At 36.6% G+C, this 27,039-nt stretch overlaps 3 protein-coding genes across 4 annotated transcripts; all 3 read right to left on the reverse strand.

Moving 5' to 3' along the window:
• Positions 1 to 10,939: 10,939 nt before the first annotated feature.
• LOC114715323 (glucan endo-1,3-beta-glucosidase 11) lies at positions 10,940 to 14,381 on the reverse strand. Of its 2 annotated transcripts, XM_028900128.1 has the most exons (3): positions 13,253 to 14,381; positions 11,999 to 13,155; positions 10,940 to 11,552 (listed from the first exon to the last, which is right to left on the reverse strand). In XM_028900128.1, exons 1-3 carry the CDS (start codon positions 13,308 to 13,310, stop codon positions 11,475 to 11,477), a joined length of 1,293 nt encoding a protein of 430 aa, XP_028755961.1. In that variant the 5' UTR covers positions 13,311 to 14,381; the 3' UTR covers positions 10,940 to 11,474. The 2 variants fall into 2 exon arrangements, with proteins under 2 accessions (XP_028755961.1, XP_028755960.1); XM_028900127.1 differs by having other exon boundaries at positions 11,999 to 14,381.
• Positions 14,382 to 14,423: 42 nt separating this feature from the next.
• LOC114715324 (granule-bound starch synthase 1, chloroplastic/amyloplastic) lies at positions 14,424 to 18,823 on the reverse strand. The gene is made up of 14 exons (XM_028900129.1): positions 18,642 to 18,823; positions 17,926 to 18,307; positions 17,732 to 17,814; positions 17,555 to 17,653; positions 17,347 to 17,436; positions 16,661 to 16,724; positions 16,467 to 16,567; positions 16,243 to 16,352; positions 15,855 to 16,098; positions 15,596 to 15,772; positions 15,277 to 15,468; positions 15,100 to 15,186; positions 14,894 to 15,022; positions 14,424 to 14,802 (listed from the first exon to the last, which is right to left on the reverse strand). The coding sequence occupies exons 2-14, from the start codon at positions 18,272 to 18,274 to the stop codon at positions 14,686 to 14,688; spliced, it is 1,842 nt and encodes a 613-aa protein (XP_028755962.1). The 5' UTR covers positions 18,275 to 18,307; positions 18,642 to 18,823; the 3' UTR covers positions 14,424 to 14,685.
• Positions 18,824 to 21,122: 2,299 nt separating this feature from the next.
• Positions 21,123 to 25,277, reverse strand: LOC114715350 (uncharacterized). The gene is made up of 6 exons (XM_028900168.1): positions 24,668 to 25,277; positions 24,407 to 24,566; positions 24,123 to 24,299; positions 23,951 to 24,034; positions 22,736 to 22,817; positions 21,123 to 21,884 (listed from the first exon to the last, which is right to left on the reverse strand). The coding sequence occupies exons 1-6, from the start codon at positions 24,994 to 24,996 to the stop codon at positions 21,436 to 21,438; spliced, it is 1,281 nt and encodes a 426-aa protein (XP_028756001.1). The 5' UTR covers positions 24,997 to 25,277; the 3' UTR covers positions 21,123 to 21,435.
• Positions 25,278 to 27,039: the final 1,762 nt, after the last annotated feature.

Genomic DNA, 27,039 nt, shown 5'->3' on the forward strand with positions numbered 1-27,039 from the left:
ATGCATTTCTAAATTATTTAATAATTTGATATTTTTCATATATACTAATTATATGTATATAATATTTTTTTAAATTAATTATTGCGTCACCGGTCTGACCGAACGGTCCGACCGATCCGACCGATTGAACCATGACCCGTTGATCTTTCCGGTTCGACTTCCGGTCCGGCTTTTAAAACATTGGTTAGAAGATGCTGAAAGAAGATTAGATTAAATATTTAACAATATTTTAACATAATTTGTGCTCTTAAATTGGGGAACGAAAAGCTGACTTATTTAGCAAAATGTTTGATGATAACTGAGTCAAAAATGAGTAATACTTTTTATTTTCACAAGCGTAACAAGCTATTAACTGAAGCAGATCCCCCCCCCCCCCCACCTGACAATTGAAGGAGAATACGCTATCAACCGCTTTAGTTGCTCGGCAGTGATATGAGAATATTTTGTGCTGTGTCGGGCCATGAAGGGCTTTTTTACCCACATGCTATAAACAGTAAAATAAAATACCAAAATGCTACAGCACGGAAAGATATTACCAAAATGCTACACTTGAAATTCATCACCAAGAGATGAATTTATAAACTTCATCTTGCCCAAAACGAGTTCTTCAATAAAGTGGGAAAATTTGCAAATTCATCTAGTGGAGATGAATTTTAGAAGTTCATCTGATAGAGGTGAATTTTAGAAGTTCATCTTTGACAGATTAATTTTAAGAGCCCCTAAGCCATTCTGTCCTCTTCTGCCTCCATTCTATGTGAATATCTGAATATTTTTTTAAAATTAAAAAGAAATTTTTAAAATGATACATTCTTCCCAAGACTGATAACACATTTTAAAAAAAAATATTTTTTGCCTTACCCATACGTCTCAATCATCCTTCCCAAGAATGCAAGCTTTTTTACTGTTGACCTATAAACAGTAAAAATTTTTTATCAAAACGCTATACTTTAAGAAGATTTGCTAAAATGTTATATGCGAAATTCATTTTCAAGTGAAAAATTTCCAAAATTCATCCACAAAAGAATAATTTATTCGATATCTTTCATCATACTTGTAATGGAAGTTCATCTTCTAGAAATCAATATAAAAATTCATCTTTTAAGAAACAATTTCAAATTTCACTATAATGAGTAAACAATTATTGGAATGAAAAATCATAATTATTAATTAGAGGATATTATATAATATTAACAATACTAATAATGATTATGAAATTAGGATGAACTAATAAGATGTATCAATTTAAAATAAAAAATGTAATGAATAGATTTTGTAAAAAATAATTAATAACAAATAATAGTTAAGTTTACATGAATGAAAAATAATAAAATGTACCTTACAAAAGGTGACTTCCAGTACCACACCTTGTTCTCCTTCGCATACGTTGTGGCCGTTGTTGTTGCTGCATGTTGGCTTCTTGAGATTGAAGTGTCTCATTTGTTTGTGTAGTTGGCGTATTCAAATCAAACCAAGGCGACTCATTCAAATGTATGGACTGTCGAGGGGTGATAAATGCTTCATTTGATGGTCCACCATGCTCAAAAGTAGAAGCATTATATTCAGCAGAAAATACTGATGGATTATCTAATAAGGTCATGAACGATTGAAATTGAGAAGGATTGGCTGAGTCAGAAGGGAACGGTGATGAGGGTGTCATGCAATGAGGCTCAAATTGTGTATGACTAAGAGAAATAAAAGGGGATGATGAAGAGGCTGACATGTGATCAGCTTGACTAAAAATTGGAGGCTCCTGTTCCCTGATGTTTTCATCTTCAATTATAGGTTGTGTTGACAAGTAACCCCCACGTCGCCTACTCGGTCTATCTCGAGGAATTTGTGGGCGAGACAACTCAATTGTTGGTGGAGCAGGTTGGGGATTCATATTAAAACGTTGTTCTCTAAGAGCAAGCAAAATGTTGCGTTGGTCTTGAACAACCCTATCTCGATAATCAATGCAATTAGGGCATGTTGAACGAGAATTTATGGATAGCCTATATAACTCCTCCGCTATGTCAGACTGAAATAAATAATAAGATATCAGGTTATAACACTTTTAGTATGAGGAAAAAATGGTATTGGTGAAAAAAAGAAGAAAAACATACCGCGCAACCTGTATCACTACTGATACGTTGGATCCATCGTCTCGTATGTCTCCAATACCATTGCATATATTGAGATGTTCGATCAAGTTCATCAAGTGCCATAGGAGCATTAATAACTGCATGTGGCCATCCATCCCATGCTTCAATGAAGTTTGAGTATTTGTCAATCCAATTTGTAGTTGTTCTACCTCGTAATTGCATTGTGTGGTAGTTTTGCAAATGAATAGGCGTGGCAGGAATTGGTTGCTGACGACCGAATTGCCTTAATACACGATCAGGATGATGCCATTCTATAATATTAAAACATATCAGAGGAACTGAGGCACGCCAAATTTCAGGTGTAGTCAAACAATACTCTGGAATTAATTGGCGCACTTCAATAGATTCATATGGCTGCCAAATTATCTCGTCGTCAACCATTTTATCCAGGAAACTCCTATATCGGAGTAAAGAGACAGTAAGTGGACGAGCATTCTGTCTCACATTCTTCCACCTGTTATTGCAAAAAGTAATGTTAAAAATCATATAATTTAAATAATATAAGTGCATATCAAATAGTTGTTAAGTGAATTTTACATACCTAAAACCCAATGGAGGTAAGAAAGGATAGATATTAGAGTGCGGATCTGGATACACAGGTCGTTGTGGTGCTAGCATGGGGAAGCGATCCCATGCCCATAAATGTAGCAGTGATAAGCATCCTCCAATCCCATCCTCAGTTGGATTAGTAGCATTACATAATTCTCTATAAAGGTGAGCTAAAACTGCTGATCCCCAACTATACTTTCCAACTTCTTGTAAATCATAGAGTAGTGGGAGGTACATTAAATATACTCTTTGACCCGATCTATCTGGTAAGAGGTAGCCGCCAATTAACCTGAGGATATATGCACGAGTAAATTGTTGAACTTGTAAATCATCTGCATCATCGGGTAAGTCATTAAATTGCTCTTCCAACCAACTTATAAGTAGTCGTTGCCCATGTAGTCTATCTGCAGGTGGTCTAACGCCTAGAAGCCATTCACAAATGTCTAGCCAGTTATAGTCGGTACGCCCAATGACAACCATTCCTGTGCATGGAAGGCCTAATTGTATAGCTACATCCTCTAATGTTATGGTACACTCTCCACGTGTAGTGTGAAATGTATGAGTTTCAGGACGCCACCTCTCAACAAGTGCTGAGACTAAACCTCGATCGTATTCAAATTGTCCTACTCTAGTAGCACCATAAAATCCGGTTAATATAAGATATTCAATAATTTGATTGGGTGGGTCAATCATTCTATTAGTGTGCATCACTCGTCTAGTATGTAGGATTCTATTAACCTACCATAGAAAGAAAAGGAAAAAGGTTAGTATTGAAGCATAGAATTTATAATCTATAGTAAATAGATTTTACTTACATTATCATTCCACACACGTTCTGAAATATGTTGAGGTTGCAAGTACAAAAGAGAGTTATCCTCTGGGCCAGGGTTGATAATCTCTTCTGGAGATTGTGCCATTTTAAAACGTCTCTGTATAAATTAAAGAAAAATTTACAAATAACATAATAGATAATCAAAGTAATTATAGTCTAATCTTCACAGAATATAATAATTTATTACAACAAGCGAACTACATAATTTATTGTTTAGATGCTACACTTTGTGGACACGTAGAACAGTTATGACCAACTTGTCGGCACAATGCACACTTGTTAGGTTGGTTGGGAGTGATCCAATCCATTTCATTACGTATGCGACTTGAACGAGGACGTCCTTTTTCTCGAATCATTGATGGGTCTGGTATTAGAGTAGGACAATCAATTTGTGGCCAGTAAATCTCATCACCCATTGGTTGGAACTCATTATTATAAGCCATTTGCATGGTGTCTAATCTGAAAACAGGATCCACGTATTGCAAATGGTCTATGCCCACTTGTGCACATGCAGCAATGCTATGCATGCATGGATACTTTTCTGCTTGAAACTCTCCACAATCGCATTTTTTGTCAATCAAGTTAACCTTGCAACACCGACGAAATTGACGACATTGAACATTGTAGGGCTCCACAACCTCAAATGATGTTGATATTCTGTCAAATTCTCGAACAACACACGCAGAAGCATTTTGTGTTGCTATGTCTAACTTCTTTGTCATTGTCTCAGAGAATACTTTACCAACTGCAATTTGTGCATGAATTTGTTGGGCACGTTTGACAAAATAGTTGTTGACTCTATACATGGTTGCCTTAACTAAACCAGTTATCGGCAGGCTTCGAACACCTTTAAATACACTATTCATGCACTCTGCAAGGTTAGTTGTCATGTGTCCAAAGCGACGGCCTTCAAGGTCATATGCACGTGACCATTTCTCTTTTGGGATGGCTCTAATCCATCTTGCTGCAGGTGCATGGTGCAATGCTATCTCTGCTAATTGTTGATCAACAACATGACATTCGTAGGCATACCCTACAGAAAAATATTAGCTTGTTAGAATGTTTATAGAATCATGTAGTCATAAAATCATAAAAAGCACAAGGAATCTCACCAATATTTATAAACTTCTCTTTCAACCAATTTGTTCCATGTGCTTTATGAAGATTTGAAGCCACGTGCCGTAAACAAAAAACATGATATGCATGTGGTGGTTGCCATCCTACTTGGGGATTAGCAACAGCGGCCAAAATTGAACGATGCCTATCTGAAATTAAACAAATTCCCGTTCTTTCTTTTACGACACATTGGCGCACAAGGTATAAAAACCATGCCCAAGCAGATCTTGTCTCCCCTTCAACTATAGCAAATGCAAGTGGTACAACATTTCGGTCACCATCTTGTGATACTGCCATAAGCAACGTGCCCTTGTATTTTCCATATAAGAATGTTCCATCAACTTGTACAATAGGCTTGAGGTGAGGAAATGCATCTATGCATGGCTTGAATGCCCAAAAAACACGATGAAACATTTCAACTGGTTGATCATTTGTACTAACTTCTGGGCATTGTTTATTTGAAAAATGTATGCATGATCCAGGCATGAAGTGTTGAACTGCGGCTAACCACTTCGGGAGTAAGGAATATGAGATCTCCCAATTCCCAAAAGCAATCGCAATTGCTAACTGTTTTGCTTTCCATGCTTTTCTATATGATACAGTGTAACCAAATATGGATTGCATCCTTTCAATAATTTGTGACACTTTCACATCTGGCTTGTCAGTTACCATTGCCACAATACAAGAGGATATAACATCAGCATCTAATTTTGGATGGTCTAGAGTTAATGATGTACTCAAGCATGTGTGAGGGCCCCCATATTTCGTGATCTCCCAAAAGTTTCTGCTTTCTTTCTTGCAAGCCCTTACTCTCCAATTGCAATTTTGTCCATAATTAATACAACGATATTCTTCATATTTTTTACATGAATAGTGAACCCTAAATGTATGATGAACTCGAACAGAGTATAACTTCACTGCACGTCTTAGAACACGGACATTGCTAAACATTTTTCCAATATATAATTCTTCATTATCCCCAACATTTAGAATATTATCGTTGTCATCATTATCACTCCCACTACTAGCATCTAAATATGAATCATATTCATCTTCATCCTCAAATTCATCCACAATGTCTTCTATTTGAGGAAGAGAGCATGATGGTCCATTGTTGCCACTATCTATGGGTGGTTCAAATGGTTGAAAATTTTCCATGTCATTGCTGAACATGGACCCTTGTTCCATAATGTTCACCTCATTGCTACTTAACGGGAGTGTATTTCCTACACAATCATCCATTGGTTGTGATTCTACATGACCATAATCTGAAAAATTACATATGTTGGCATACAATTCTGCACATGTCAATTGAGTTGAAAATCTTCTTCTGACTTGCCACATTTCTTTTATATCTGCATCATCCTCCAAATTGCATGCTTGGTATTGTGGTGGATTTATGCATGTAGGATATCTATATACTAGATTTGTCACCATTTGACTGGGAGGAAGTCGTAACTTTTGTCCAATAACTTGCTTCAATTTGTCCAATGTAATATTTTCATCAACTTTGATTATTTTCACGCTGTTGGACTCAAATTGTACCGGCTTGGCCATTATAAATTCGTCCATTTGCAAATATACATATGAACTCCTTTCTATGATCCATTCTATTTCCTAAATATTGCATTATAATCATTAATTAAGTACAACTGGGAGAAGACAAAACTTTGAAAATAGAAAGACTCAGAAATCATCGTTTCCTATGCATAGTTCGTATAGGTTTAAGTCTAGTGCTAAAAAAATTATTCATATATATATGTATTATAATTCTATTTTGATTCATTCTGTACCTTTTAATTAAATTTCTAATAGTTTTAAAAGTAATATCAAATCTATGTATACTATAGATTCTTAAAAATTAAATTTTTTATGATATTCATTTTTATTAATGAAAAAGGTTTAACAAAATATTGCCACCTATTTTCTTATTAATAAAAATTTACTTTTATATTATATTTTATTCTCATTATTTTATCCAAAATATTTAGTAAATAGGTAAAAATTATATTATTTTAAGAAAAAATTAGGGGGAAGGACCTAGAAAAATAATATTTATTGAGAAGGATATTAAAAATTATAATTATTTATAAGGACCAAATACTAAAATATAAATTTAAAATATTAAAGTACCCTTAACTAAATCCCTACATTTTTTTCTTATGATGCTTCCATTGAATAGATCTTTTTTATAATCTCCTTAACTTGTACTAAAAAATTTTATAATCTTTTTCTTATCAATATTTATAACAAAATTTATTGAAATCAAATCAAAATCATATTATTAAGCTAAAATATCTTACATATTTAAACACAATGAAATGAAATTATTCATTTACATGAACACCCTTAGCGAATAGTTAAATTTTATCTGTCTTTATTCTATTCTAATTGAAATTTTCTCTTGTTTTCAAACATCTCTTTTGTTACTTTTAATTTTATAAATTTTTTACCCCATATATATATTTTTATAAATATGTTTAAATGTAAATAAACATATTTTACTTGATTTCATTAAATACAATTTAAATTTTTATAATTATTTCTCTTAACCTTGGTTTTTTAAAACAATAAATAATTAAATGAATAAAATTATTCAGATTTATTTTTATATCTAAAATTTTTCATTTATTTTAATAATTTTTTAATTGTTAGTTACTTTAATACACACCTATCAAGATCGAGTAAAACAAAAAAATTATTAAAATTGATAGCAAATAAGGAATAATATGGGAAAAAAAGTTAAAGCTACGAATTTTTTTCTTATATATTCATTTAAAAAAATCATATACGTAAAAGATACTCCTCTAGTTTTATTTATAAGACAGAGAGAGTGTAAATTTTGATCCTATATATAAGGCACTTGATATAATTTTTAATACAAACATACATAATTATCCTTATTAAGTTATTTGCACAATTGGTACATTTTCTTTACTCCTTTATCCAGTGCTAAAGGTCCTTCAATTTTGTCTTCTTCTTATGCTATTATTCCCGCATGTTCCACTTCTTCTCTCTCTCTATTCATCCTTTCCACTATCCCCTACTCATTCCTTTTGTTATTAACCTCTTCTACTCTCTTTTTTTTTCCCTATGCCATAAGTTCTTTTCATGCATAACAGATCTGACTCTTGAAAAAAAAAATACTTGATGAAAATATACATTTTTGTGCTTGATTAGTGTTACTTTTATAATCAAATTATGAGATAGTGGATGTGAAATTATTTTAACGGTTTTTTAATCTGTGTGAAATATACTAAAAGTGCCTTATAAATAGGACTAAATGGGTAATAAAGATCAAAACAAAATCTTCAGATCTTAAAACTATACAATAGAGGATTCTTACCAGCAAAATAAGAGGCGCCTAAGAGTATAGATTTTTGAAATTGTTCAACCCACCACTTAGCACCTGGAGATTTAAAATAATAGTTTATCAAATAAAAAAATAAAGAAGAAAATCAAATTAAATATTATAATGACAAAATAAAAAATACATAAGAGAAATAACATACCCTCAGCAGTAGTAAAAGTATGTGTCGAATGTTTGGAAGTGAGAGTAGAGAAACAAGACAGCAAAGAATGGAGGAGGCTGGAGCAACTAATAAAACGAGAGAGTAAGATGATGAGAGAGAAGAGAGAAGTCTGAATACATGAAGTGGGAACACAAGCTACTGGCATAAGAGTAGAAGCAAAATATCTATGTAAAGCTCGGACGATTCAGACGCATTCATGGGCGTAAGAGGAGATGCAAAATATATAGCAAGCCACGATGCTACTGTAGCTTCACGGGCAAGGGAAATGAGATGACTTAATATTCTTAGTTTCAGACGCATGCAAAGAGTTCAGTTGCTTTTTTGACTTAATTTAGACGCAAAAGTGGCTCTGAGAGATTCGTACGGGAAGAATGCTTATACGCATGGAAATGGGGAGAAAAAGACAAAAGTACTTTTTCTAAAGTTCATCACTCAAAGATGAACTTCTAAAATTCATCTCCACTAAATGAATTTGCAAATTTTCCCACTTTATTGAAGAACTCGTTTTGGGCAAGATGAAGTTTATAAATTCATCTCTTGGTGATGAATTTCAAGTGTAGCATTTTGGTAATATCTTTCCGTGCTGTAGCATTTTGGTATTTTATTTTACTGTTTATAGCATGGGTAAAAAAGCCGGCCATGAAGTCCAAAGCATGCTTTTCGAGGAACGTTTGTTTCAATAGAGCTAGAGAACTCAGCCACAACTTGGGAGTTGGGATTATAACTGATTTAGGGAAATATCTAGGGGTTTCCCTGCTCCATAAAAGAGTGACAAAGGCTATGTATTTCCTTGTCATTCAGCGTGTTCGTGCCCGGCTGGCTTCTTGGAAGAGCAACTTTCTCTCAATGGCAGGACGATCAACACTTATTAAGTCAGTTATCTTCGTACTTCCAAGTTACTATATGTAGACAATGCTTCTTCCCAAATGTGTCCTTAAAGAAATAGAGAAAGCAAGCAGGAAGTTTTTATGGAACCAAAATCCGACAGGGCAGAAAATGCATTTAATCTTGTGGGACAGAATTAAACAGGATAAGATGAATGGAGGGCTAGGAATGAAAGATCTTCAAAGGCAGAATATCACTTTTATTATGAAGCTGTATTGGGGAATCCTTATTAAGCCTGGAGCACTGTGGGTGCAATGCTTGAGAAATAAATATAAATGTAGTGATGGAATGTACCCTGTGGTTTGCAAAAAACAGAATGCCTCAACAATTTGGAATAGCATCACAAAAGTGTGGGACCAATTCTATCAAGGTGTGGGGTGGCGCATTGAAAGCAGCAATCAAACCCACTTCTGGTGGGATCTATGGACACCGATAGAAATACCACTGATACACCTAGCAGGAAGAAATATAGCAAACATTACTCCTGGTGAAAAGGTGAGCCAATTCATCCTCCCTAACGGTCTTTGGAACATACATAGGTGGAGGGACTTCTTCCCATGAAGTTGTTGCAATGCTAGAGAAGATGAAGGTACCGAGTAGCAGTGAGGAAGACAAATTCAATTGGTGACCAGCTATTGATGGGAATTTCAGTGTTAAGACTGCCTACAATATGGTTTTCAAAAATGCTCACACAGATATTAGAGCTCAGTGGAAGACAATTTGGAAACTTCCGGTGCCAGAGAAAATGAAATTTTTCATTGGGCAAGCAATTCAAGAGAGACTTCCTACCAATGCACTTCAAAAACAAAGAGGCATCCAAACTAGTGAAGAGTGTCCTTTTGAGTGTTTAAGGGAGGAAAACACTTTACATATTCTAAGAGATTATGAAATTGCCAGAGAAGTCTGGATGAAGGAGAACCTTTCAAAAGGAGCGGGAAATACGTACTTCTCAAAGTGGATATGGGCCAAGGTCTCTACCACAACATGCTGGCTCATTTGGAAGAACAGATGCAGAGGTGTACTTGAAGGTTGACGATACTCAGCCAAGGAAGTTAGGCACACAATACTCTACTAGTTAATGGAGACTACGGAAAGAGAAAGACTACAGCACATAATTTTTAGTCCTACAGTGAATAGCGAAGAAACTTGGAGGCCCCCACCAGAAGGCTTTGTGAGACCTGACGTAGATGGCTTAGTTAGTCAAAGATACATCAAGTAGATGGTGCATAGGTTTTCAGAGACGACTGGGACTCCTCCCACTGACTGCGACTGAATTGATGGCCTTGCTAAAAGGTCTGCAGATGTATAAACAGCAAGGATTCAGCAAGATCATGGTTTTCATTGATTCTATAGAAGCCATTAGGCTGATTGAAACTGAAGGAGGAGCAAATCACTTTTTGCATACTGAGATAGCCGAGATCAAAGAACTAATCTATTCAGATTGGGATATTAGCATCAAATATGCACCAAGGAATGCACTCTAATATGCAAATCTAATGGCCAAAAAGGCACCACTCATATATGAAGAAATGGTCTATTAGCAAAACCCCCCATAGGAGTGCTTAACACGACTACAAGACGATATGGCTTTAGCTAATATGTCAGCTACAAACTATTAAATCAAGTTTTCTTGCCTTGTATTATTCAAGAAGAAGAAGAAGAAGGCGGAAGCTGCTAGCAAACTTTTTTGTGGGTTACTCCAGTGTGGGCAAGGGAAAGCTCAATCACTGGAGGCTTGAAACCGGAGTCTACCTGGACGATGATGAAGGCTATAATTCAAATATGGATGGTGGATCATTGATCAGTGCATGTTAACGGCAATTTTTGATGATGTTAGCACTTATTTAACAGCAGGGATTTTGAAAGTTTAAGGAGTCAATAAAAAACAAAGTGTAGGGACTTAATTCAAAATTGAGGTAAATTATAATGACCTCCAAATTCATTTTCACTTAAATTAATAGTACAAAGTAAATTTAAAAATGTAACACTAGACTCCCTCCCATCCATGGCCCCAAAAAAAAAAAAAACTCTGATTGTAAAATGGAAGTCAATAATAAATAAATAAAAGCAGTACAACATTATTTTACTTCTAAGACCCAGACTCGTGGCAAGGTATAACTGCAAAGTCTAAGTATCTGGAGGCCCAAATCATGATGACGCAGACTTCCATTATGAATCCAAGTGGGCAACGAATCCAATGACGAGTTAGTCGCGCCTTGTTACCGGGCTTGATAAAGTTCAAGAACACCACCAGTAGCGTACAAGCAAAGGAAAGATGACAGTATGGCTCCTCCCTCTCTCTCCTCCATTCTGACTCATCACTTTACTCTTTCTCTTCTTTTTCCACCGCCAACACTGCTATTTCTTTTTCCGTTTTTTTCCCCCAGATTCTGACAGCTGGATTATGGAAAAGAATGTTCACAACCTGTAAAAGATCAGCTTCAGCATCGCCCACGGCAGCAAAAAGGATACAGGCCAAAACAAATGGTAACTCTCCTGAAACAGTTCAAGCAAACATAAATGTCAGTCCAAGAAATTTGCAGTTTCGGTATCAAGAAGTGATCTGATTCATCTGAGATAGATATAAAAAAAAAATTAGTGTGACAGAACGGGAAACTCTGTTTCATTTTGACTCAACGATCATCAACTTCGTCACATGGGGGTGGGTGGTTTTGTTTTACCAAATCTTATCGACACTTCCGACCTAAGACACATGTCCACAATTACGCTCCATTCAACATCTGATTTAAATGGTAAGGCATATACGTAGGACCACTAGTCAGTAGTCTCTACGACACGTACCTAACAGTGCCATGTGCTACAGAGCCTAGAGAAAAAGTGAACCAAAAGAAAGGAAAGGAAGCGAAAGGGGAATCGAATCCTGCCTAGTTTTTTGCTTTGAAAATTAAAATAATTAAAAAATGGCAAGCAACTGAACGAACCTGAGCGGAGGAAATGGCCATGTAACCGGTGGAGGAAGTGGTAGGCAACGGCGGAGTGCCTGAATCAGGGGTGGTGGTGGTGGAGGAGGAGGAGGAGGATCCGGCAGGAGAAGTGGGGGAGGAGGAGGAGGAAGTGTTGGTAGAGACGTCACTTCCAGATAAGCCGAGGGAATACGCCGGAGTGCCATCGGGATTAAAAAGACCGTAATTCCTCTCGGAAGTCGGTCCGGGCTTCATATTCTCATTGAAGAGCGCAAAGACGTAAATATTCAAATCGCTGTTAGGCTTCATGGGCGTTCCCTTCTTCTGGTTGTGCGCAATGAGCTTGATCAGATTGCCATTATATTTCTTGGCATTCTCCGGGGTGGCGCCGGCTTCGTCATCGTCTCCTTTGGAAGGCCAGCCAGTCTCTGAAATATGAACTGACAACTTGCCGTAACCCAAAGATGCCAGGGCTGAGTAAACAGCATCAATCTGGGCAAACAACATGTTATCGTAATGCAGATTCGAGGAAGGATCCACAACCCCTTCATTAGGCTGAAACAGTACAAAATCAAGGTCCACTTGCTTGGGATTGGCCTTGTAGGCGAAGTAAGGGTATGCATTTATGAGAAAAGGAGATCCAGTTTTGGCGTGGAAGCTCAAGATGGGAGTGAGGCATGAAGTGAGATCGGAACGAAATGCTCCGGCGGAAGGTGGGTAAGAGGTTTCCAGAACCGCCAGAGAGTGCGTGGTGGTCACCGATACCTGCTTGTCAAGCCCGAGATTGACGAGCGCCGTGTGAACACCCTGCATCGCTGGAAGCAGGCTGTGGCTGAGAGAAGTATCGTTGAAGGTTAAAACCTCGTTTCCCACGAAGATGCAAGTGATCTTGGTGTCCGGCAAGTATGGTTGCACGTTTGATTTAATCCAGGCTTGAGCTTGCTTTGGATCTTGCATCTTTGATAGGTACTCATTCCCCAGCCCTACCATGAATTCAACTCCAGTATTAGCAAATGCACGAAGCACACGCGGATCCGCGTCGTATAGCTTCACCTTGGTGGCGCCGACCGACTTTATCAGCGGCACCACCTCGTCCGGCGAAGGCAGATTGTTTCCTATTTGTCCATAGTTGATCCCAACTGCAGCCACCATTTCCATTTCTGCAAGCACAAATCCTACACTCACCCATGAAAAAATCAACAATGAGATTAACCTTTTCACACGCATAAACGCATCAAACCAAATCATTTACCTTATCTTCGATCACATTACCTGAGATCAAAATTCCTACCGTCCAACAAGAGCTGCCAAGGAATCTAGCAAACTCCATGGATCTTTATTTTGTAGAAAGGCAACAATGAATTGAATGAGTACTATAAATGGGAAAAGAAACAGACACACAACGGTCAAGACGGAAATTGGCAAGATCAGTGAGTACGACAAATCTTCCTAATCTCTTCAATGAGAATTGATCATGAACAACTTAGATGTACTGATCACTGACGTGAATGTGAGACTGGAGAGCAATACTAGTGCCTCTGTCTCTGTCTCTCGGACCCCTCCCACACACACAGCTTGACAGACAGAGACAGAGTAGTTGCAAGTTATAACTAAAACTACGGAAGGTGAAATATTAATAGAATAAGAATAACATTAATTAAATTGTTCAGAAACAGATGCTGAAGGGAAGGAACCAATGAGACTGCCAATCTAATCTGTCTCTGGTTCAGAAAGAAGAAACTTAAGGAGAACAAATTCCCTTAGTCTGATATTATTGTTTAGCGCTCCATGATAAGATATTTTTAGGCTCCTGAGAGGCGGCTATTAACAGGAAATTCGGAGTTTAGGATGCTGATCATGTTGACGTGGTTGTGATGGACGGTGATGATGACGACCATCATAATCATAATTGTAACAATGGAGGTTTGGACGCTGCTCCAGTGGGACCCAATCAATTTGTTCCCTCACCACTTTCACATGATCGTCATTTCTCAGATCAAGCCGGCTGTTTACGCTTCCTTTTTTTCTCTTTTTTTTCCTGCCTTTTTGATTGGGTATAACTATTTTGGGCCATCATATTATTTAATACTCCTTTACAGTTAAGAAACTTGGTCCTGGAGTCCATGGATCATCAGCATCATTATGCTATAATCACTTTGAGTATGTGCGAGGATGGTGCATCTCGCACCGCCTCAAGCCCTCCAGAGTAACTTCTTTCCTTGTTCTTGTATGTTTAGATGAATCCATAGCTGTTTCCAATAAAGCTATATTGTAATTTGTATCCATAAATTTCTAGCTGCTTATTAGCATGAAGCTTTATTTATACGTTGGATCTGATTAGCTTAGCATTGGAATTCTCTAGTTGTTTACTGTGCTCCCCTCTTTCTGGATTGGGTTAAAACTAGTTGGCATCAAATGCGAGATTAAAATAAGGCACACATCATATCTTAAAAATAGAGCAACTCTGCAAAACGTACCAGTTCTTAATTCACTTCCAAAAGACCTTACAGCTCCAAGAAAGCACACGACAGCTAGTAATAGCTTTATCCTTTGCTAAGGCCAAAAAAAAAAAAAAGAAAAGAAAAGAAAACCCCTTACTGGTTCACCAACCTAAGAACTCGGCGGTGGTGAATTATGGATGGCTAATTATGGCTATATTACTTACAAGTCAAAATGGAAGGGGGGGGGGGGGGGGACGATGCAGTTCAAGGAGTGGCAACGTTTTCCTTAGCAAGTGGAGCAATCTCCGCGCCATCAATTCCAGGTTCGCTGCCAGCTACCTCCATGCTCAGTAGCAGCTTCTCCCATTGCTTGGCTGGTTCCTGTATCACACATTTCAACTGTTAGTTAGAACTTGGATGAAATATGACTCATTTTCCTGATTTGGTTCTGTGATTTGATCACAACACTGACCTTCCATGAAAAGTCCTGGGCCATGCAGTTCTGGATCATCTCCTTCATGACAGGTGTACCGTAGGCCTTGAGGGCTCTTGTGACTGTAGATGCTACCTTGTCCACGTCAGCTGGATCGACGGTATCACACTGTAGAAAACTCAAGGGTTAATAGTCCATTATTTTCACCCCCATCATCAAGAGACAAGGGAATTTGTTTCACTTACTTCTACGTGGAATAGTCCCATGTGGAATCCAGTGTGCCCTTCTTTTACAGTGTCAACAAGTCCACCAGTTGAGGAAACAATGGGCACCTGTTGTGATGCGGCAAACATGAGTGTATAATTAAACATGGAACAGACTGAGAGATGAGATTGATCAGGAGAAAGACATAACAGCCCTACCGTTCCATATGGCATAGAGTGCAACTGAATGAGACCACATGGCTCAAATCTACTTGGGATAATAATGAAATCAGCTCCAGCAATAATCTTGTGAGCCAGGGGAGCGTTGAATTTTGCCACTCCTATAGCCTTGTCCGGATACTTCACCTCTAGTTGCTCAAGTTCTGCCTCCATGGGCCTCTTCCCAGTTCCCTGAAGAAATTAGGGACATTTATCATCAGCATTGGCAGTATCAGTACTACGGATGAATATAAACGAATAAGGAGGGTTGTTATTATTATTATTATTATTTTTGGAGGAAGAGAATCTAATGACTTACAAGAACTACGATCTGAACATTCTGATTGATGAACTTGGGGATGGCAGCTGATAGAATGTCTGAACCTTTCTGCTCTTCTAGCCTACCAATGAACCCTATCAAAGGGATGTTCCTATCAACGGGCAAGCCAACTTCTGCTTGAAGGGCTTCCTTCAACAGAGCTTTTGCTTCCATGACCTAAACAGGACAATTATGATGAGCACTGATTTCCTCTGCTCATGACAATTGTGAAGGCAAAAAAATCAGAGGAGGAACTCACAGTTGTTGCATCGTATTTCAAGCCAGTGTACTTGTCAGTTCCTGGGTTCCATTCTTGAATATCCATGCCATTAACAATACCAGTAATGCCAGTTTTACGAATAATGTTGTCCAACTCCACACCCCGTTCTACTCCTGAGATAAGCTCCTGAGCATAGTATGGGCTTACAGTCAAGACTCGGTCTGACTCTAGTATTCCAGCTTTCATCCAGTTAATTTTCCTTCCCTTCGCAGGCTTATCGTATCTGTCAAAGAAAAAATAACCCAAAAAAAAAAATGAAAAGAAAAGAAATCAGCACATTTGGTGATAGAATAGTTTACTAGTTATATAAACACAGCATTAAGACCCTTGTTCCAATGAATGTATTGAGAAGTTTTACGTATCGTACCCATCAATAAAGTCAAAGGAGCTCTTGAATTCATTGGGTAAATTGAGAAGAGCAAAGTCGGCAAATGCGTGTCTGCCCTGGTAAGCTATGTTGTGAATACAGAAGACAACCTACCAAGATTGACCAAGGATAGTTAGATTGCACAGAAGTGAAGGGTAAAAAGGTCCAAATGGGAAAATATATATTTGATATAAAATATTCCCTGAGAAGAAAGGAACCCTTACCTTTGCATTTTGGTAAATCCCCCTTGATTTGTACATTGATTTCAAGTAGCATGGAAGAAGAGCACTGTGCCAATCGTTAGCAACAAAGACTACATCTTCCCCTGCAGGACGATAGGAAAAGCTTGTAAACTTCTTTCAGTGATTTATCATAAATCAAAGTTAATAAGGTCAAGGAATCAACAAGGAATGCGCACCATATGGTCCTGAGAAGTATTTACTGCTGTTTAAGTTCAGAACCCTAGGTGCCTCAAGTGCAGCCTGAAATTTATTAAACATTTTTATATAATGAGATGTAGAGTCCAGATGAAGCCAAATACAAGTAGCACTAAACCTATAGTAAGATAGTATAACCATGAAACTCTTAAATTGCATTCTTTCCTCAACATAGAGGTCTATTTTATGAATGTACTCTGCAACCAACGTGATAAAATTAACCCAAAATCGAGTGATCGTATCCACTGCAGTGGGACTAAATACTGAAAGAGAGAGTAGGAATTTATCTCTTTCTTCCCACACCAACGTCAGCTGTTGGGATAATGCAATTCAAATCTGTGCAGCGATATTAAACTCTTGCCTATGCATAGAATAACTTAAGTTTACATCATTTACGAGGTTAGTCAAACGCATTATTAGAGTCGAACCATAGAGACGGCACACAACTCAGAGTAGATTGAAAATAGTGCAACTATGCAGGGGCAATGCAAGCATCAGAACATGATTAGGGGTACAAATCATAAGTTCATAACATATATAATGTGTTAAGCAAAATAATGACCAAGTGAAATATAAGCTAGACGACTTTTGGGCACTTGTCCAAAGAAAAAGTATGGTTTACCATGAAGAATATTAAGAAAGTAAAATTTTTTAAAGGGCATGGTACCTGGCACAACAAGCTAAATCTCAGCTGGTTATCCTTGTAATCCAGTCCAGTCCTGGGACCATAGAGCTTGGACCCGGTTTTGCCCCAGACCTTTCAAATTTGAAATGAGGGAAACATCAATTGAACTGTTCCAGGCATACCAGTCCTGAACCCCATAAATTTTGGTATCACGAAAAATGGTTGATGACAGTAAAATAACTCAAATAACCTTCTCCAAGAACATAGGATGATCAACGAAAACACGGTCCACACCTCGCTTGTAGCAGTGGAAAAATCGGACAGTTTCGTATTTATCTCCAACCTTGATCTGAAAATTGTGTGTGCATAAGTAAAATCATGAACGAGAACATAAGTTAGAAAGCACCAAATGGGCCTAAATATTTACCTCAACTAAGACACTCGTGTCCCATGCGTCTTTGTACTGGTCATAACGGGGTGACACAGTCATAACACGGTGTCCTTTGCCTGTTTTCATTTGCATAAAGCTTGATCATGAGAATATACATAAATAATCACAGTGAACAAATAGAATGAAATGGGAAGACAGAGAGATTGAAAACTGAAGGAAATCAATTACGGCCAAAGCTGGTGGAAGTCCCCCAACAACATCACCAAGACCACCGGTTTTGCTCCAGGGTCCAACCTCAGCTGCCACGAACACCAAATTCATCCCATGGCCACACAAAATTTTCCCAACAGGCTGTTCTTGATCCTTGCCAGACTCATCTTTGTTCATTCTTGCATTAGCTTTGATTGCATGGGTTCGAACCTTAAGCACGTTCAGAGATCTCAACCCATCATGGGTCACAGCCTGGTTGTAAGCACCAACAAGACATGAATTTGCTTTGGCCTCTGTTTTCTGGCTTCCTTGTTGCCTCAAGCAGGGGCTTCTGGATATTAAAAAGGAGGATCCAGTGAAGGTTGCCATGGATGATATCGTGAATGCGGATCAAGAAGCCTTCTGCAAAAAATAAAAATACAGATTAACAATGATGCATTCTTTAGCAGAGCAAGGAACTCGAGGGGTATAGTATAGCAGTAGTGATGAAAGGCAAGAAAAAATCGAACGATAATAATCGTAGTGATGCAATATAATGGTTGTGATGAACAAATGAAGGAGGGGGGGGGGATACTAGAACAGTACGTTAAGCCTGAGGTGCAAGAGTGATCAGCGTAACAAGTAACAAAGGTTTAATATTTGTAAATAATGAAGTGAATGAGATTTCAAATATGTGATTCAATTAACATGAAACGAACCCCAGAATCGCAGATTACAAGAGAAGATAGGATCAGACCTGCAACTGCAAGATAATGTAGCTCTGCTGAATGACTCAGGAGAGTATGGAAACGGAAGCTGTGAAAGGTGAACGGCCTCAAACAAGTGTCTTTGCCTCACTCCCACTCACTCACCCTCTCCCACCTCATGAAAGATCCTCCTTTTGTAGAGCCCAGTACCTCGACACGTCCACTCGTGAGTGGTTTTATGATAGGCAGCCTCAAACGTATTTCTCTTATTTCAGTAATTACTTGACTCACAATTAGGACAATCATAATTATAATTCATGGGAATATGCTAAAATGCAAATAAAATATCTCTTTTTTTCTCAATCCCAACCCATTTCCACTGGTCTGCTCACGTGGGCGTGGGACTGTGGCGTTCAACAATTTGCGTACTAACAAGTCTATTCGCGCCCTTAAAAATCTGATTTCTTTTTTTAATGTTCAAGGCGAAAATCAAGTGGCCTTCGATGTGTGACTTGAACGATTCTCAAAAATCAACAACCCCTCACTTAATTTGTTTTGCGATTCCCAAGAAGGAAAATGAAAAATTGCAAAAACCTAGAGAGAAGACGACAAAGTGGTAGGGCCCTCCGCCTCAGGAACGGACGGCAAGAGTGAAGCGAAGGGGAAAGTGGGGGGCCCACTTCCCGCAACATCATAAGAAAGGGACGCCAGAAATCCCACTCATGAATAGCCCCTGCTCTAAGTCTAATTTTCCAAAATTCTGAATTTTGATGGGCTATTTATTTTTCTTATTTTTTGCGGATCGCAGCACAATTTGGCAGAGACAGCCAAATAATTATAATAATACAAACAAAAGAAAGAATACAATGCATTACAAGCTAGAATATGGGACGCACAGAGCAGCGGCTACCTTTAAGCTATTAGGGCGCTTGACAATACTAAAAAGTGTTTATAAAAAGTATTTTTTTATAAAATGAAACAAATTTTTTTGTATAGTTATTTTGTCTACTGTAACCAAACACCCTCAAGACTCTTTACCTTAGGCTCACATGAATTATAAGTTCATTTAAGTTATAGATATTTAAGTTTCATTTCTGTGAAGGACATATTAGTTAGTACAAGAAGTATCAAAACATATGAAAAGTATGAATTTAATTAAAAGTGTAAGATATTATAGAAAAATAATTTTTAATATAAAAAATTTTAGGTATAAGATCACACTTTTATTTGATTTGTTGTGTATTAGTAGTTTTTAATACATATAAGACCATTTTTTCTTCTGCTCAGTAAAAAAAAAAAGTGATAATATATATATAATTTGAACCCCCACAATTTTAGATCATGATGAGTTGAAAAAAACTATGTGACACGGATGATCTTAATTTATTTTCATAATTGAAGATATTAAAAGAAGTGTTAACAAAACAATAATAATAAGCAAAAAAAAAAAATAATACTTCAATGGATATATGATATAATATAAAAAAATTAAATTATTTTTTAAATGCATATATTGATTATAGGATGATATTGATGATATTTGAGTTGAGAGAATTTTTTAAATTGTCAAAATTTCACCTAAGATCAACTATATTAGAATATTAGGGAAAATTTGAATAGATTAAGTGTAATATTTATTAAGAATAAAATTTTAGAATTATTGTGTTACAAAAATTGATGAATGATTAAGTGTAATATTTACTTATTCGGTCTCCAAATTTGTAGACATAAGACTCGGACACAGAGGGATTGAGGGATCTTCGCCGGGAAAAAAGATCCAATCATGCTGTATTATGATTTTCCATAACAATAGTTTTTATATTCACAGTTAAAAAGATATCAGTGTTCTTTAGTTCTTTCAACTGAAATTTTGCTTCACAAATAAGCAACAACATCTTTAATTTTCAAAATGATCATCAAGGCTGCATCAGCTCTTTAGAAGCTGACAGCCATTTATAGTTTATACTAGATTATTGTACACTATTTTTGCTCTAAAAATATGAAATGACTTTCACGTTACCTCTGGAGAGATTTTATTTCATTTTATTTTCCACCCCAAGATGCATAAGATATTTGAAATTAATGGTATAGTATAAAGGAAGGGCCAACAGAAGCATCATGAGATTTCAGACATTAAAATCAAAGATCTTTTCCTTATCACGAGCAGTAAATTGACATCACTTCAAATTTAGACCATTACTAAAACATAAAACCAAAAAAAAAAAAAGACATTTCAGCATTCAGTCAGCATTTTGTTTCTTTCAAAATACATAAATAGGCGCAAATGTTAACAAGAAAATATATATTATAATCTTGCCACCGACTAGTTTTGGCAGTAAAAGTGGAATGGAGCATGCATAGTAATCAAATTTGAACTCTCCGAAATCCTTAACAAACGATATATACAGAGACATGTGAGGCATTCAAAATCTAATGGACGGTCTCAATCTACTTCTGCCTCTTCTGCGGCGTAAGATCTCCGTTCCTTTGCCTCTGAATGCAATCCTCATAACGAGATTGCGACCCAAAAATTTAAATACTCTGAACTGCTCTTTGATAATCCAACGCCAAAATAACAATATACAGAAAAGAAAGTGTCTGGAGTAAAACAAATATTGATGTTATTCCTGAAGTGTGAGATACCTTCAATTACAAAAACAATATACAAGCTCCCTTCCTGCACTTAAAAGCTGCCTGCCCATATGAAATAAAACTAATGTAGAAAAAACAATGCCAACGAGCAGTTTCCTGAAGGCAATAAATTAGGTGTGTTTCCCTTTTCCTTCGGCAATATGACTTGAACGCTCCTTTCCAGTGATGCAGAATGCATTCTGCATTGCAACTTCACAAGCCTCTTCCAATTTTGGCAAACCTCCTGGCAACTCCAAATATGACTGCCTTAGTCAAGAGACCTCGATCAAGGGTGCACGCAAGAGCAATAGCTCCCCCAACAACTAGAAGCTTCGGTATGGTCTTCCCAACTGGTTTGCTAGAAGAGTCTTGATTCTCAATCTCCAGCATATTGTTGTTACTACTGCTTGTGCTTTCCAGATATCTCAGATAGTCTGCACTTACTTTTGTGTTGATATTAGCCATGCAGGCAGAAGGAGATAATGGAGCACCTGAAGCCCTCTCTTTCTGATACGTTCGTAGTCCAGGGTCAATCTTCTTCACAGCTCCCCACATTCCCTGACGAACTCCAAGCTTAGCTATTTCCCAGGGTATACCCATATCTTCATGGTGAAACAATAACACTTCACATGCAGTCATCTCACCAGTTTTCTTTGATTCAACTGATCCATATATTAAACAGAGGCAGATATTAGTCCTCATAGCATTTTAAAATCAATATAGCAGCAAACAAATACAGACCTTAAAACTGTTATAGTCATCCCAGACCCAGACCCTAAGGCCTCCTATGACAAAAATATAAAAAAGATTGCTCCCCTGTTCCGTCACTTTGAAAAATATAAAAAAAACACTACCATTGAGTTCAAGTTAGATTGCAGGGGTTCAAGGTCTGATTAGGTTTTGAAAATAAATTGTAGGGGTTCATGCATCAAGGAAATTCAAGGGAGATTGAAGTATCTAACACATATTCATTCGCTTCCATGGGCAAGATCTCTGTTTCAGAAAGAAGTTTGTCTTTTTAATCCAATAATCAAGAATTGAAAACAAACAATGCCCTGTAGTAATGTTTCCAAACAAATATTGGTAACCTTTTCAAAAATCATAGTTGATTATTTTAGTAACAAAAAAAAAAAACTCTATCTAATCTTAAATATAAAAACTAGATCACTAATTCACGGGTTTTAAGGAAAATACAAGTATTATGAAAAATAGTTGAGTTCATTACTTGTGAAAAACTGTTTGTTAGTTTCTTTAAAATACCCCTTTAATCATTTAGATTGAAAACTACCTTTAATGATGGAAACATCTCTTTATTATGTGCAATCATTAAGGATAGCATGAAAAATATATATATATATATATAAATTTAGGAGACAAAGTAAATTACAGTCTTACATTTAAAACCAAAATAAACCCCTCAACTAGCTCTTATATTTAAAATTAGAGGGATTTTTTTTTTTTTTGGGAAAAAATAGCAATAGTATAGATCTCTAAGATACATGTAACATCTTACCTGCACGAATACACCAGCTAGAATAGTATAGATCAACTCGTTTAGGTTTGTTACGTCTAGGCACAGAGGGGTATGGTACTCCCTGAATAAAGAAGGAACGCCCCTAGTTAATCTCACAACTAGGCAACATTTAGATATAATATCTAGGAAGAATGTGCACAAATATATAAAATTATCTACAACTCTCTTCACCACAATGAGAGACATAAAATATAGTTCCATAAGAAACATTCTTCTCAATTGTTTTGTTATTTTCTTTTAAAAAACTGTCTCTTTGCAGCAAAATGAAAATGCAATTTACAACGGAACAGCCTATAAAACCAAAAGCTGTGTGCATTTCCGTAAATCATTCTATAGCAATTTCTTTTCCCAACATAACTGAACACTTGGTCCACCTTGGTCTCCTAAAATCATTGAGAGCACATCAGACTATCAGGTGCACTGAGACAAAATTATGAATTAATATCAAGGATTACCAAGCAACATCAATATCATAATCATTCTTCCCATTTTTATGAGAAAAAACACCTTTTAGAAAAAACTCAAGCATTCTAATATACCATCTGAAGTTTTCACATTGTTCACTTCTAAAAACTTCAAACCATTCTTTTCATGAAAAATACAGCATACGTAATAAATGCAATTTATTTAGATACAGATATATTCTATTATCGTTAATCATAGAATGACCACTTTTTGATGAAATTTCATAAACAGCAAGACATACTATCATATTCGTATTCATATTTTGGCATTAATAGTGTTTCCACAACTTGTTTCATAAAAATTAATGATAGCTTTTCTTCTCATAATTCCTAAGCATGGCTCGTTCATCTAAACATAAGCAATTGTCAAACTCAGTTGAGAGCTATTTTCCTTCTGCATGTTAAAACAGAAAGTTAAACTTGAAGCTGCAGATAAGCATGGAAGACTTCTAGTCACTAGAACCAGTAAAGCGCCATCATAAACACTTAGGAGTGTAGGCTATGGAGGATGGAAAAAAGAAATGCTATTGGACAAGTAATTTTCTAGTTTATAAGTGTTCTTAATGTCCCCAAATGGGGGCGAAAAACCGTTAAGTAGAATATGTAGTGGCTATTATATATCTCTCCTTTCTATTTTCCAATGAAGAAAGAAAGAATTTCCGTTAATTCAACCAAACAACCTCTTAAAGTGAAGCTCCAAGAAGTAAGACTTTGAGAAGCATTTACATACCTTTGTTACACAGTAGTAAGATTGTCCTGATTCCCAAATTCGACGACCTATCACATATTCTCTATCACTACAAAAAAAGGGAAACTGCAACACGAACAAAACAGGAACATATCAGCCACATGCCTAAGAGGCAACTGAAACCATCAAAGATATAAGGAAGCAGTGTGCTGACCTTGCGCACCCAGTGCACTACCATTGTTCCGGTAACTTTGCATTCTTCTAATGTTGTAGCATGTATAAGCATGTCATCCCACTTCGATCGGAATTCATCATCCCAGAAGAAATCTCTAACCAAGTCAGGAGTTGCATCTTCAAACACAGTCCTGCTGCGATACTGGGGAGGTCCATTCTAACAAAGGGAAATTCAATCAATCATATGGGATCCAACAAAAGGGGAAAAAGAAAGGCTACTGGTCGAAACCATTAAAAAGCAAACTAGAACAATCGAATAGCTACCTCTGGATCTCTCCTCCAAGCTTGATAGCTCATGCGTGGGGTAGAACGGTCCATCATCTGAATCCAAGCATGGCCTCCATCTTTTTCCTCAACCAGCTTGCATAAATGCTCCAAATCTTGTTCTGTCAAGAGAGATTTATCTTTTTCAACCTGCGACGAACTGGCCAATTGGGACTCAGCGGTTAGGGAAAAGAAATCTCACTTCCATCAAATGAAATAGGCGCCATTAAAATTGAGTGAACTACAAAGAAGAAAGCAAACCTGCACTCAGGGGAAGAAGACTCCTCCTGATACCCAACATTGGAAGGCCAGGCAATGAAACCAGGCAACTTAGTCTTGAACAAATTTAAGCTGGGAATTGAGGCGAAACGCGTGGACAAGGAGGAAGATGAAGAATTATTGTCATTTGGAACCAAGCTATCTAACATGTCCCTGCCAAAATTAGCCCATTTGGGTTTCCATGCCCAACCAACCAGAACACCAACAATAACCGCAATCCAGAGTGAAGCAATAAAAATAAAGAGGTCGCCCAATATATCGACCACTGAGGATTTCGCCAAAATTCCCAGCAAAGCCGAAAGCAAAGCCATAGATGACAGCACTACTACCGGAAAAAACCAGAGAGGGGGAGGGGCGAATGAAAAATTTAGGAGAAGGGGGGAGAAAAAGAGAAAGAAAAATCACCTGCTTGAAAGGAAAAAGCAGGGATGAAGAAGAAAGGAGGGAAGAGGATGAAAAAAAGAGCCCCAAGAACCAATGTCCACTCGAATTAGAGAGAGGAAATCAGAGAAATGAGATATAAGGGATAGATATGGAGGCTGTGAAGAAGCAGCAGCAGCAGAATCAGGGTGAATGAAGAAGACGACGGAAATTGGGTCAGTAACACGGATAAGGAGGATCAGATGGGAGGTTGCGAGCCGCTTTGGTGGGATTAGCGTAGGCCCCGCTAGATATGCCTTTTATTTCTTTTTATATTATTTCATGCTTCATATTTTATCTTACTTATTTAATTGATTTTTTTGTCCGTTCTTCATTTTTCCTAAAAAAGAAATTTATGTTTTTAATTCCTATTTTGCTCTATCCTCTATCCGTCAATTCTACGTCATTTCCTTGAAATAATTATCGTGCTTGAAAGTTAAATATGAGTCGTTTGTAAAAGTCTCAATTAAGAAGGCTGTATATTTTGGCAAAAAAATTAAAGTTCCTCATATATATATATATATATATATCTTATAATATAATGGGCTCCGACCCCGAGCCTTTTTTCATTTTTCACGTTTTCTGACTTGGCATGATATAACGCACATGATTAGGTTGAAGACTTAAAATATATTTTTGTTGTTTAATTTATTTCAAAATATATTTTATTTTCCTCCCTTGCTTCATCTTATTTTGATTCATTTTCTTAGCTTATAATAATCATTCAATTAGAAACCAATCGTTGGCTCAAACTTTATTTTAGATTTATAATAAATAAACTTAATTTCTCAAAATAGTTTTCTGAGTTAGAAGCCGAGAATAGAGTTTTAAAATATCATTCTTTTGCAAGTTAAGAGTCTCAAATTAAAAGGTTTTTTTTCCCTTAAAAATTATGATTATCAGTCTGTCCAGCCTTATTTATAAATTTTAAATTTAGGAAGGAGTGCGATCTATTTTATAAGTTTTGATTTGAATTTGTTTTAGTATTTAATACATCTTTTTCTTATTTTTTATACTCTCTCCTATCGTATTTTCCAATACATTCTTTTTTATCTTTTTTTTCATTTATTAAAAAACATATTTTAAAATGAAAACATATTCTTAACCTACTTATTATTTTTAAGTAATTTTATTTAATCGTTCGTTATCTATGAATGAGTTATTTAAAACTTATAATAAAAATTAGATAGAATATTATTTTATTAGGCATAGGCATCCTCCAATTCTGTTCAAGACATTCGAATTTGTGAATCCCATTACCAGACCCGACCTCGTCATCACCATCCTCCTCCCATAGAAAAGTTAATGGGCTCCGACCTCGTGCTTTTTTGTTAGGTATGATTGCAATGGGGCCCGACCCGATGCCTAACTTCCGAGTTCCGACCTTTTCTTTTCTTCCGTGTTCTTTTTGCTGGTTACCTTCTTTATTCTTTTTCCCGTGCCTTTCATTTTTCACGTTTTCTGGCTTTTTCCATTTGACCAACGCGCGATTTCCGACTTCCGGTTGATACAATCAACGTTGTTAGGCTAAGTTATTTTTCTTTTTGCTTAATTCATTTTAAGATATAATGTTTATCTCTTAATTTTATTTCACTTCAATCACAACCACCATTTCTTTACCCATAAAAATCATTTAGTTATTTCCGTTTTCATAATCTCCAAGGTTGGAATTGCAGTTTTAAGTTTACAGTACATGGCAACTAATTATAATAAATAAATTTAAATTCGCAAAAGGTTATTAGAATTAAGTCAAATATAAACTATAAAATCCACGAAGTGGTTTATTTTGGAGGCTGAAATCTAGTTGTTGCAGATCACTGCACTTCATGACCAGAAACGTGAAAAAGCAGCGGCTTTGAACAGAAACTAAACTGCTTCATCTGTTGGTCTAAAAGGAAAAGCCGTCATCTTAACTGAAATTTTATAAGCTCATA

This window comes from Neltuma alba, unplaced genomic scaffold, assembly GCF_004799145.2.
Source record: "Neltuma alba isolate B1F8T4 unplaced genomic scaffold, ASM479914v2 tig00011587_pilon, whole genome shotgun sequence".
Classification (NCBI taxonomy): domain Eukaryota; kingdom Viridiplantae; phylum Streptophyta; class Magnoliopsida; order Fabales; family Fabaceae; genus Neltuma; species Neltuma alba.